The sequence below is a fragment of the Primulina tabacum genome, chromosome 1 (genome assembly GCF_025594145.1).
Source record: "Primulina tabacum isolate GXHZ01 chromosome 1, ASM2559414v2, whole genome shotgun sequence".
In the NCBI taxonomy this organism is placed as follows: domain Eukaryota; kingdom Viridiplantae; phylum Streptophyta; class Magnoliopsida; order Lamiales; family Gesneriaceae; genus Primulina; species Primulina tabacum.
The window spans coordinates 9478415-9491820 of NC_134550.1; the positions used below are offsets into that span (position 1 = coordinate 9478415).

At 39.7% G+C, this 13406-nt stretch overlaps 1 protein-coding gene across 3 annotated transcripts; it reads right to left on the reverse strand.

Moving 5' to 3' along the window:
* Window positions 1–394: 394 nt before the first annotated feature.
* LOC142540169 (glutamate synthase 1 [NADH], chloroplastic) lies at window positions 395–11923 on the reverse strand. Of its 3 annotated transcripts, XM_075646141.1 has the most exons (22): window positions 11095–11923; window positions 10862–10981; window positions 10417–10530; window positions 10154–10306; window positions 9962–10062; window positions 9787–9883; window positions 9205–9314; window positions 8672–8775; window positions 8310–8489; window positions 7780–8123; window positions 7571–7641; window positions 7017–7486; window positions 6032–6901; window positions 5786–5940; window positions 5345–5506; window positions 3566–5167; window positions 2833–3045; window positions 2464–2732; window positions 1996–2301; window positions 1629–1896; window positions 1118–1375; window positions 395–924 (listed from the first exon to the last, which is right to left on the reverse strand). In XM_075646141.1, the coding sequence occupies exons 1-22, from the start codon at window positions 11512–11514 to the stop codon at window positions 643–645; spliced, it is 6669 nt and encodes a 2222-aa protein (XP_075502256.1). In that variant the 5' UTR covers window positions 11515–11923; the 3' UTR covers window positions 395–642. The 3 variants fall into 3 exon arrangements, with proteins under 3 accessions (XP_075502256.1, XP_075502264.1, XP_075502272.1); XM_075646149.1 differs by lacking the exons at window positions 9787–9883; window positions 9962–10062; window positions 10154–10306; ... (1 more) ...; window positions 10862–10981; window positions 11095–11923 and adding an exon at window positions 9586–9724; XM_075646157.1 differs by lacking the exons at window positions 9205–9314; window positions 9787–9883; window positions 9962–10062; ... (2 more) ...; window positions 10862–10981; window positions 11095–11923 and adding an exon at window positions 8570–8598.
* Window positions 11924–13406: the final 1483 nt, after the last annotated feature.

The following is a 13406-nucleotide window of genomic DNA, read 5'->3' on the forward strand; positions in this document are numbered from 1 at the left end:
GAACGGCCCTGATGTTGTGTTGGCAAAGCCAACTTCTTGGGTTTCAAGCGGAAGAAAGCGGACGTGGAGACTCGAGTTAGGGCGCAGCATAACTAAGAGAGTCATTCCATTTAGGGCGAGACAAGATGGGCGGCACGGGCGGTCTGGTGTCCGAGCCGGTTGGTCAGACGACTACTACTTCTCATATTATTATTATTAGCTAACCCCGGAATGGGATAGAATAGTTGCATGGCCTATATTTGTGTCTGATGATGGTTTTGAAAAGTCTCACACTTCGGCAACATGTTTGCATCTAGCACGTCGTACAAAAAGTTAAAAAAAGTTGCCGTTTATAGATATTTATCCAATATAAATATGTAATCAACATTTTAAGGGGGAAAAGAAATCGCAAGAGTAAATTAAAATCTCGAAATATATTAATTTCTAACTGACACTGAACAAACAAAAACTGTACATTGAATTCTGGCAAAGCACAAGAACACCCATTTTGTTACAACTTATGAACACAAAGGGATAGAAAAGAACAAAGATCTATCAGAATATCCTAATATGCCTAAGTCCTACTTTCAAGAAACAACCTTCCGACCATAAAATTTAATAGGTTCCGAATTTAGAACCATATTCCATCGTCAAATAACAAAGCTATGTCCTCACTGTTTGCCTGTGGCTGTCTTGCTGCTGCATTTTGACAAATTCTTCATGTTTTTCACTGGTAATGGCGGTTTCGGAGTCATCTTTCATGAGGTACTTGTCGACTTGTGATGCTGCTTGCCTGCCTTCGGCGATCGCCCACACGACAAGAGATTGTCCCCTTCGACAATCACCAGCCGCAAACACGCCTTCCACGTTTGTCGAGAAACGCCCATACTCGGCTTTTAAGTTCGATCTGTTGTCTCGTTCCAGCTCCAATTTGTCCGCCAGTGTCTGAGAGAATCAAGTCCAAACATGTTAATGTACGTGCTAAAACATATATATCTAAATAAGATATGAGCGGGAGATGCCGGGATCCAATGAGGGAGAACAGTTGAACAAAATAAATTCGAAACATTCGTGGATTGCCAATATGACATGTACTGTGTCTGGATGAATACCATTTATCAGGGTACAAAATACTAACCGATTCAGGACCGAGGAATCCCATGGCAAGAAGAACTAGATCAGCTTCGATAATCTCCTCGGAACCTTCAACTTCCTTGAATTGAAACTTTCCACTCGCGTCTTTTTCCCAGTGGACACGTACAATCTCAAGTCCTTTCACCGCTCCTTTCTCATCTCCTATGAAACGTTTGGTCAACACCTGATAGGACCTTGGGTCCTTCCCAAACTTGGCAGTAGCTTCTTGATGCCCGTAGTCTACACGGAATATACGGGGCCACTGCCAAAAAACAAGTAGGAAATTATTTTTCACATCAAGATATAATAGTTGAAAAGAGAAGTAAACATTTGCTGCTGCCAAAACGGAACAACAGTTGAGAGGATTCTAGAGGAGCAAACAAGTTTCACAACAAAAATTCTTGTATCAAATGTCCATTGAAGTATGTTTATTGGCTTCTCAATCTAAACGCAATCAATAGTCAACAGTTCAATGCTAAAGCCAGAAGATGGGCAGAAGAAGACGATAACAAAACCTGTGGCCAAGGATTTCCTGCAGCCCTAGTACGCGGTGGCTCGGGGAGAAGCTCTAAATTTATGAGGCCACTGCACCCATGCCTGATAGATGTTCCAATACAGTCGGTGCCCGTATCACCTCCACCAATTACTACCACTTTCTTGTTATTTGCGGAGATGTACTTGCCATCCTGAAGATTGCTATCAAGCAAGCTTTTTGTATTTGAATGCAGAAACTCCATGGCAAAATGGACTCCAGAAAGGTCTCGTCCAGGAACAGGAAGGTCCCTGTCAAAAAAATCAAAGATCTCAATTTGTAACAAGAACGTGAAATTTTCCTCGCTTTATTTATGATCAATCAAGATCTGCAAGAGTTGCACATATTACCTCGGTTTTGTGGCTCCTACAGCCAAAACAATGGCGTCATTTTCCTCACGAAGTTTATCTATTGAGTATGAGGAATCTTTTCCAACATTAGCATTGAGCACGAAGTTGACACCTTCTTTTTCCATGAGATTGACCCTTCTCTGGACAACATCAATTTTGTCTGTCTTCATGTTTGGGACACCATACATCATAAGACCGCCTATTCTATCTGCACGTTCAAACACCATCACAGTGTGACCCATCCGATTTAATTGATCAGCAGCAGCCAAACCAGAAGGTCCACTTCCAATAATAGCAACTCTTTTTCTGAAATAGTGAAGACAATTAGAATCTTATTGAACAACACTGAAGAGATATTGTTTTGATTTTTGCTCATTTATTTATGAGAATATCAAGGTGAAAGTTTAGATGACAACATCAATGAATATCAGCAAACAAAGACTGAAAACGTGAGGAAAGAAAACATACCCAGTTCTCTTCAAAGGTGGCCGTGGCACCATCCATCCCTCCTCAAAAGCTTTGTCTATGATAGAACACTCAATACTTTTGATAGAGACTGGATTTTCTATGATACCAAGAACGCAAGACCCTTCACAAGGTGCAGGGCACACACGACCAGTGAACTCTGGGAAATTGTTAGTCTCCAGAAGTCGATCCAATGCTTCACGCCATCTATTTTGGTACACTAACTCATTGAATTCAGGTATCTTATTCCCAAGTGGGCATCCAGAATTCTCCTGCAAGTTTTCATAGATTTTTTTAATTCACTCTAGTCGACGTTCAGAAAACAGTTAAAGTATTCGAACCAAACTAAAGAAAAGTGAATCTTCATCTTACCTGATGACAAAAAGGAGTACCACAGTCCATACACCGAGCAGATTGTGTTTTCAGGAGTGGGCCAGGTTTTAATTCTTCCATAACTTCATTCCAGTCATTCATTCGAACATTAGGATCTCTGTATGACACACCCTCTCGCTCATAAGCAACAAAACCCCTATGTTTCACAGCATCTGGAACTCGAGTCGGCCTCTTTGATGTTTCTTCTTCAACCTGTAAACTCAGAAACGATGACCACTAATCAAACAAACGAGAAAAACTATTTCACAAGCTAAAAGTTCACTAAATGTTACGGCTCAGACAAAATACGATTGAAGAAAAAACAGCCACCTGAAATTTGGTCAGAAACGCTAGTCACTAATCAAACAAACAAGAAAAACTATTTTACAAGTTAAAATTCACTAAAAGTCACGACTCGTAAGAAAGATCGTGGATGCAAACATAGTCTACTGGATTTGATAAAAGAATATTAGCAAGTTATTCAAGGACAATGTAACTTCCAATAATTGGAGATGATGTTTAAAATAATAGGGAGCAGGGAGCCTGGAAGAGTTGTACTAATAACTAAATGTACCACCAAATATCCCAGAAAATTCCAGTTAAATGTCATACACATGTTCATTAATTGACATTTTTTTAAACACCAATAGTAATTCTCATTATTAGGTTTAGTTACCTGATAAAATATAATACATTAAGCAGGACAAGTAAAAAGGTTTCAGAAGAAAATTACCTGGCTGGATTTTTCACTGACAGATGCAGCTGCCAACTTCTTAAGTTCTTCAAAAGCATCTTTCTCCATCAACTCTGCCTCTTCTTGCACCTCAGCTTCTCTGGCAGCTTTTTCTGAAGCTGCTTTTGAAATTTCCTTCGCTTTCTTGCTTGCAAGAACTCTTTTATAATCACGAGGAAAGACTTTGATGAATTTTGGCAGAAGAGACTCAAAATCAGTAAGAACTTGTTTCGCTAATTTGCTGTTTGTGTGACGTTGATGCTGTTGTATCATCATTTGGAGCGTCAAAATATCATCCTCTTCGATTACTGGATCAAGATCCACCAACTCGGAGTTGCACCGGTTTCTAAACTTGGAATCAACATCGAGAACATAGGCAACGCCTCCACTCATACCAGCAGCAAAGTTTCTTCCAGTCATACCAAGCACGACGACAGTTCCACCAGTCATATACTCACAACCGTGATCCCCCACACCTTCCACTACTGCTTTAGCGCCAGAATTCCGAACGGCAAATCTTTCTGCTGCCATCCCATTAAAGTAAGCCTCTCCATTAGTGGCCCCATACAGGGCGACATTTCCAATGACAATATTCTCCTTCGGATCAAATTTGCTTTCTTTAGGCGGATACACAACAATTCTTCCACCTGATAAGCCTTTTCCTACATAATCATTACTGTCACCTTCAAGCTCAAGAGTGACGCCAGAACAAAGAAAAGCTCCAAGACTCTGGCCTGCACTTCCACTTAGTTTGATATGGATTGTATCTGAAGGAAGTCCCACCATATGGAAGCGTTTTGTCACTTCATGGCTTAACATGGTTCCAACCGCTCGGTTTACGTTGCAGATTGGCGACTCAACGTACACAGGAAGACTTTTCTCCAAGGCAGGATTGGCTAATGCTATAAGTTTGTTATCTAAAGCCATGTCCAAACCGTGATCCTGTTTCCGCACACAAACCTGAGCAGCATCTGGCCTAATATCAGCAGCTGGTCGAAGTAATAAGGAAAGATCAATGTTCTTAAGCTTCTCATTGGTGTTAGCAACATCTTTATCCAGTTCAAGCATGTCTGAGCGGCCGACCATTTCATTGAGTGTTCGAAATCCAAGCTGAGACATTATCTCCCTCACTTCTTCTGCAAGCATGAAGAAGAAATTGATGACATGTTCTGGTTCACCAGCAAACTTTTCCCTAAGAACTGGATCTTGAGTGGCAATACCAACAGGGCAAGTGTTTTTATGGCACTTCCTCATCATGATACAGCCCAGCGTTATGAGAGGAGCTGTGCTAAAACCGAACTCCTCTGCACCAAGAAGGGCAGCAATGGCCACGTCTCTTCCAGTTTTAAGTTGGCCATCCGTTTGAAGAACAGTTCGACCACGAAGATCATTAGCAACTAATGTTTGGTGGGTCTCTGCAAGACCAAGCTCCCAAGGAAGACCAGCACTCTTGATTCCAGTCCATCTTGAAGCTCCTGTACCTCCATCATGACCAGAGATTAAGACGTGATCAGCATGACCCTTAACAACCCCACTAGCAATCACTCCAACACCAGCTTCAGAAACCAGCTTCACACTAATACGAGCCCCAGGATTTGCATTCTGCAGATAGTTTAATGACCGAAAAAATTGTAAAACAAGTACTGTAAGAGGAAATCACCATTGACACAGTACGTAGATAATGAGGAGTAATCACCATTAAAAGAATCAATTATCAAATGCCTTCATTGGATTGCAAGGGCAACGGTGTAAACAACATGATCGAGTATCAAGAACTACCTTAAGGTCATGAATCAATTGTGCGAGATCTTCAATTGAATAAATGTCATGATGAGGAGGTGGACTGATAAGCCCCACGCCAGCAGTAGAATTCCGAGTGACAGCTATGTCGCCAATAACTTTGTGCCCTGGAAGTTCACCCCCTTCACCAGGCTTTGCTCCCTGAAACATGAAATTTCCAAAAGTCAGCTATACAATCAAAATTTATATAGAAAGTTTGTTCTGTAAAACACTCTCACCAAATATGAATTGCACGTATCATTAAATGATGCAAAGACACCAAAAGGTTCTCTGTATGTACGGCGTCATCTATATCCATATAAGTAAATTCACAAACAAAATGATCCTTTGCTTCAATTGAAAAGATTGTAGCCTATACATGACCTTACCATCTTTATATTTAGGGAGAGAGATAAAGAGATAATAAGTGAGAAAGAATACCTGAGCCATTTTTATCTGTAACTCATCAGCATTTGTCAGATAATAGCTAGAAACTCCAAATCTGCCACTGGCAACCTGCTTAATGGCACTCCTCTTTGGATTCCTTGAACCATCTGCAAGCAGTTCCATTCGAGATGGTTGTTCACCTCCCTCGCCTAAATGCCCAAAAAAAAAGTCATTTGCATCGCATAAAATCATTATTGACATTTTATGAAAAAGACCTGGAAGAAAGTAGCATAAGCTTACCGGTGTTAGACTTCCCCCCGATTTTGTTCATAGCAATAGCTAGAGTTGTATGTGCCTCCAATGATATTGATCCATAGCTCATGGCACCAGTACAAAACCGTTTTACAATCTCACTAGCTGGCTCAACTTCCTCAATAGGAACCTTTACTTCAGCCTCTTTAAATTTCAGAAGCCCCCTTAAATTGCAGGACTTATTCAATTCTTGGATGCGCTTAGAATATTCTTTGTAAGCAGCCACGCTGTTAGACCTGGCAGCTTCTTGCAACTTTGCCATGGCAAGAGGATCGTTCAGGTGCAGCTCACCACCTTTTCTCCAGTGATAATCACCTGGATTAGGTAGTGCAACAGCCTCGGCACTACCAGGTGGCAACGCACGTGTTGGGAAAGCCAACTCGTGCAACTCAAGCGCATCCTGTGCAAGGGCTTCAAAAGTGGCACCCTCAACTCTGCTAGGAGTTCCGGTGAAGCATCGTTCCATCACCTCTGATGACAGACCCACTGCCTCAAATATTTGTGCTCCCTTGTATGAGGCCAAAGTCGATATACCCATCTTGGCAAGGACTTTCATCATGCCATAGTTGCTGGCTTTGAAATATTTCCTGACAAGCTCATCTTTCGAGTGGAACTCACCAGTTGCTTTTGGTGGAATTTTACCATCAACTTGCAATCTCCAAACGGCCTCAACAGCCAAATAAGGGCAGATTGCATCTGCACCAAATCCTACAAGTGTACAAAAATGGTGTACTTCACGGGGCTCAGCAGATTCGACAATCAATGCAACTCGGGTTCGCTCAAGCTTCTTCACCAAATGATGATGGACAGCACCAATGGCCATAAGGGAACTTACTGCAACACGCTTTGTTGAGAAAGCTGCATAATTCCATGAATAAAACATTATTGGATTGAAGTGAACTACATAATAATTAAAAGATAAAATAAGATGCAAGGTATTATATCATTAATTAATGATAAATTGATGATGTACCTCGGTCAGAAAGCACTAGTGCAGTATAACCCTCCTTGATTGCATTATGTGCCTCAGAGCATATCCTGTCTAAGGTCTCCTCCAAGCCCTTCCTGCCACGGTCCTTGGAGTAGGTAATATCGAGAACTTTGCTTCTCCAGCCTCTGTAATTCATTCTTTTTATTGCTTCCATTTCATCAATCAATAGCAGTGGACCTTTTAAAGATAGACGATGGCACTGCTCTTCGGTAGTCTCTGTAAGATCACCTTCTGGACCAATCATGCATTCCATTGAGGTAACTATCTTCTCCCTAATGGGATCGATTGGAGGATTTGTCACCTGAGCAAACATCTGCTTAAAATATTCAAATGTAAGCTTTTCCCTATCAGACATCACAGCCAGTGGCGCATCATTTCCCATAGACCCAAGGGCCTCAATGCCATCTTTTGCCATGGGTAGTAACAGCATTTCTAAAGATTCAACTGTGTAACTGCACAAAAGGTCAACGATCATTTCTTCAAGGACCAAGAACGAAAGATGCATCAAGAACAAGCAAAGTTAAGACATGACATACCCAAATGCCTTTAGTGGAGCCAATAAACCATGGATACCCATGTGTTCCATGTTTTCATCATTGCGAGATACCTAAAATCACAATATTTTTGCTCATAATAAATTATGAAAGAAAATTAAAGTTTTTCAATTGACGACGCACAAAACAGATAAAAAGTAACATCCCCAGAAGGTGGAAAAGACATTCAAGAAACTGAAAATAGTGCTAACCGCTACAACTCCAGCTATGGGAGGAGAAATACGGTCAGATTCCCGGACAGATTCAACAATGTCTTTCAATTGTATCTTTTGCCTTTTTAGCCAGTCACCATAAGGCCTTGCAAGCGAATATTGTTGCTTCAAGGCTTCATCATCTACAACAACATGATTCTCAAAGTCCACGAGGAGCATCATACCGGGATTAAGTCTCCCTTTCCTGGAGATATCCTCTGGGGGAATATCAACCACTCCAACTTCACTTGCCATAATAACTCTCCCACTGTGCGTCACATAAAAGCGACCAGGACGTAATCCATTCCGATCCAATGTTGCTCCAAGATACCGTCCGTCAGTAACTGCAAATATAACACATATAAACCAGATATAACGTTTGACACGAAAATGAAATTTAAATCAGGAGAATCTATGAACATGTTGCTCCAAGATACCGTTTGGTAACTGTAAATATAATACATATAACCAAATATAATGTTTTACACGAAAAATGAAATTTTAAATCAGGAGAATCTATGAATACATACACGATATAAGAGCAGGGCCATCCCATGGTTCCATAAGAGCTGAGAAATATTCGTACAAGGACTTCCGATGAGGATCTATGTTCTTATCATTCTGCCAGGCTTCAGGAATCATCATCATTATAGCTTCAGGGAGACTTCTACCAGCTCTAACCAAAAGCTCAAGCACACCATCAAAGGCACCTAAAAATTGATAAAGGCAATTAGATACGTATGCAAAACAGACTAATTGTAGCAGCTTGACTATTGACACTGTTACTCACGGCATTGTGAATTGTGAAAAAATTATTGCCTGTGTGATAAGAACGCATTAAAAGCTATTAAAGAAACAAGTGTGGGAAGAAAAGATTTGGCAAATATATAACCTGAATCTGACGAGCTGGCATCTACAATGGGTAGAAGCTTCTTCATCTCTGTCTTTGACAAGCCAAGCTCCTTGCACTTTAGAAGACCTTCACGAGCTTTCATCCTACATATAAAAACAATCAAATGGATGCCAATGACTTTCTCGCTCGTGTTTATCATCAATATTTTAGGATAGCCAGCGCAAAGAAGCAACATGCCAGATCACACACCTACTTTAACGAACAAAATCTGAAAATAGTTTCTTCGATTACATGTCAGCTGATTGCCACACAAATTGAAAAAATGTTCCTAATATTTGAACATCCTTGACAAGAAAACTTTCATGCTTGCACTTAAACATGCATCATCATCGAAGGCTACAAGGACTGGTAAGGACGGAAGACTTAGAAATGATACCATGGAAAAAAATCAGTGGTTTCATATACAAAAGGTGATTAGTATTCTATGACAACAGCTCTGTGAATCTCAAATGCCAATCTTATCTTGACAGAGGCAAAAACAGAAAGCATTAAAAACGGAAGAAACCACCCACCAATTGACATTGCCCCTAAGCGTGTTAATTTCCCCATTGTGCCCAAGGACACGCATTGGTTGAGCACGATCCCAGCTGGGGAATGTGTTTGTCGAGAACCTAGAGTGTATCTGTAACAAGAATCCAGAGGAGCAGTTATTTCAATATCAATTGAAATCCTGTCATTGTGTCATGAAATAAGCCTACAACTAAATTGTGTACAGGGCACCATCAGCAGTGTGCACAGCAGTGTCGATACCAATCATAGAGAGAACCTTAGGCTGCCTAAACCAAACACATTTTTTCCCACAATAACACAGGTTTTGATCGTTACTATGGATCATGTCAGAACCATATGCCAAGTTTCTGCAAACATTATTTACTTCATATTAGGTTCCTTACCAACTCGGCCAAAGAATCCAATCCGGCATCCAAAATCAAATATCAAGGGTGCGGAAGAACTTAAGAGATCATTCATACTTCAATGCCTCAGAAGTCATTCCTCAACCTTGCATCGCTTGGTTAATCGGTTGTTCCCATGCTGTTGGTTGTCGAAGTATGGTGTCAGCATAGAATAAAACAGAGAATGGATAAAATATTTACCAGGGCCATGTAGCTCGTAAACCTTTCATTGCCAAGATCCGCATGGTAGTATTCCTTCAACTGGTTAGGCTTCAATTGACCTTTGTAGACGACAGTCCTAAAAATTAAAGAAAATAAGTCACTCAAACTCCTCAATGAGTGCAATTAAGTATCGAATCAACTGAATGAAACTAACCTCGATGACAGAGAGCACATATAGAAGTCCTTGACTCCACCATGTTGAAGGTTCAAAGCAGCTCGGATGGCTACCATGGAAACCCTTCTTAATATATACATCTATAAGAACACAGGGATTATTGAAAGATTAAGAAAAGATAAAATCCATCAGTGATTTACAAATATACCACTTTCAAACCAAGTATTCTACCTGTTGTTCAAAATCCACCTTCGACCTGGGAGTTGGGGTAAGGAAAACTTGCTCAATTACGGGTTCAGTCTGCAGAGCAGACTGACCCAATCCTGAGTTATCTGTGGGGACTGGTCGCCACCCAAGAACTGTATGGCCAAGTGATTCAGCCACCTGCAATACAATCAGACAAAGATCCGTCAGAAAATTTATGATAATGTTAGAAAGCAGCAACAATTGGTCAAAAAGTACCGAAAGTTCAAATTTAGAACTTTGTCTATTACCTTAGTGAATATAATTTTACTCTGATCCCTCCGACTGTCTGAAGTAGGCAAGAAAAACATGCCAACTGCATATTCACCAGGTGCAGGTAACTCAAAGCCAGCATCTTTCGCAACCTGAAACCACATCACCGAATGCCATCAGTAACATAACTCATAATTGAAGAAATAAATATTTTACGTAAGTACAGTGACTCTTCATGATTTACACTTGTCTCTTCTGAGATTTTAATGGTCATATATTTAAGTATCTAACTTTACGTTAAATTTAAAATAAAAATATCAAGAAGCAGCGATTATTTTTCCTAAAACAAAACTAATGATAATAACTTCTGCATAATTCAACGATGAAGAATTGAAGTTGCAAGCTCTTAGCTTTATCAGTTTTAATAGAAGAAATGAAACTACAAAACAAAAAAAAATAATTAAAAAGGACCTTAAAACTTACCTCTTTGTAGAAAGCATGAGGAAGGCCCACAAGAATTCCAGCTCCGTCTCCAGTATTCGTTTCACATCCACACGCACCTCTATGTGACATGCGCACCAGCATTTCTATAGCATCAGTCACCTGAAAACTCAAAAATAATCGTAAAATATTACGCACGAAATAAAAATAAATCAATAAAATAAGAATCTTCAGTCATCGTATTATAAAAAAGAATGACAACAATTGATAGGTACCGTTTTACGGCTACTTTCACCGGAAAGTTCGGCCACAAACCCAACACCACACGAGTCTTTATCAAAAGCCGGATCATAAAGCCCGAGTGGCTTTTCCGGCACCTGAGAAAGTGCATTTTTCACGACCACGCGCAGCTTCGGAGACCGGCCCGGACCATCAATCTGCCAAAGATGCAACCTTTCGGAGCCGGGACCTACACCTGAAGCAGAAGCAACACCACTCCGCAGACTCGTACCGCACACAAACTTCTTCTCCAGATGCACACTCCTCTTCGCCCCAAATCCCCTGGAAATCCTCCCCCTCCGGCTCAATGCCGCCACCGCATTAAGCTGGTGGCTCGGCGCGCACAACGCCTTCACCGAACCATCGATCAGCCCACCGCCTTTCACTCGGACCCCAGATCCCGAAGCCACCGACATTTTCCACCGAACCGAGAAAACGGCGCCTTGCACACTTATCCCAACACACGGACCCACGACAGCAAACCGATCAGATCTACCGGATTCCACCAATTCTAAAGCAAACCCAATTGAAAGAAACGGACAAACAAATCTTTAAAAGCGAAAAGGGGATAGCTTATAAACAAGAAACTCTCTGTAAGGTAGGTGGGGTGACTACTTCTAAGCAGTATCCTTGTTATCTACGGCGGCGAAGTGTTCGAGATTAAGAGAAGAGCCACCAAGAAAAATATAAAAAAGCGCAATATTCGGGGGGCAGGAACGAAACAAGAAATCGATAGGCCTCACAGAAGCAGGATAACAGAAAAATAACTGAGCTTGAATCGCTTCGGCTTGCAGAGGTGAAACACGAAGCCTGAGGTGGTAGATTTATAGAGAAAGAAAATGTGATTGACATGAGGAATCTAGTAATATAATGCTGTCTCGTGGGGCCCTCCCATTCATTATTATATTATTATTATAATTTTTGTTTTCTATATTTATTTAAATTAATCTAAATTAAATTTCCACCTTATTCTATTGGCAGATTTTCATAAGTATTTAAATCGATTTAGATGAAATTTCAAAAAAGAAAATAGACTGTCGATGGTATGTACTTTATCTGATGTAAAGAAAAAATTTACGTGAGACGATTTTACGGGTCGTATTTTGTGAGACGGGTATCTTATTTGAGTCATCCATGAAAAAGTATTACTTTTTATGCTAAGAGTATTACTTTTTATTATAAATATCGATAGGGTTTATCCGTCTCACAGATAAAGATTCGTGAAACAGTCTCACAACAGACCTACTCCTGATATAAAGATCTAAAGTTTAAGACAAAATCTCAAGAAACATTCATCGGATAAAATATAGATAATTTTTGAACTTTTTATGAAAAATAGAAGATATATCTTTTTGAGTAAATAACTATAAATTTCCTAACAAACAAATATTATCAACACTTATCTTATTATCCTAAATTTTATACTAACCAATTTTTGTTAATATGTTTTTATCCCAATTTCTTGACTCGATGATATTATTTTTTCGGTAGGTTCCAACTCCTCAAAATTCTTCATAAAAATATACTTTTTTCTACAAATAAAAAAATTTTAATATGTTTTATTTATCATAAAATAAATTTACGGGAAAATGGTTGATTTATAGAAAGAAAGTGTGGTGATAACACGTGCGAGTGTGGGCTATGCGGCACGCGACAACCGCTCGTGGGTGAATCCGATGGCTGTTGTATTAAACTTGTCAGGTTTAGGTTTGGTGGGCACATCCCTAATCAGGCCTTACTATGGAATCTTGCCTCGTAAGGCTGCCGCCTTTAGGCTCGGTTTCGGCTCGTTCATGGTAAAACGTGGTACCAAAGGCTTTTTACTTTTTTTCCTTCAAATTGGACAATGAATCCGACGTCTAATCCCGCTGCCACCCAACCTGTTGAATTGTTGGCAGAGTTGATTATTTTTAGAAAGTGTTTTTTATTTTAAAAAATACTTTATAAACAAATAATGTAGATGAAATATGTTTAGCATGATTTAAATTTAAAATTATCAAAACCGATATCACTCGAACTCATTTTTCATCGAAATATTGACGTGATATTTGACAAACCATCAATTTTCAACATCACAAATAACCTTTGGTAACACGATCATGTCACAAAGCTGACAAAATTTAAATTAAAAAAATTCAATTTAGAGAATAATAACATCAATAACATAAAACATAATAATAATTTGTTGTGAAACTTCATTTCTACTAGTAAAAGATGCACACGTGTTATATGTGTTATTATTATTTTTAATTTGATCAAATAATACTAAACAATTAACACGAAATTATTTTCAATTTAGAAAAGTTAT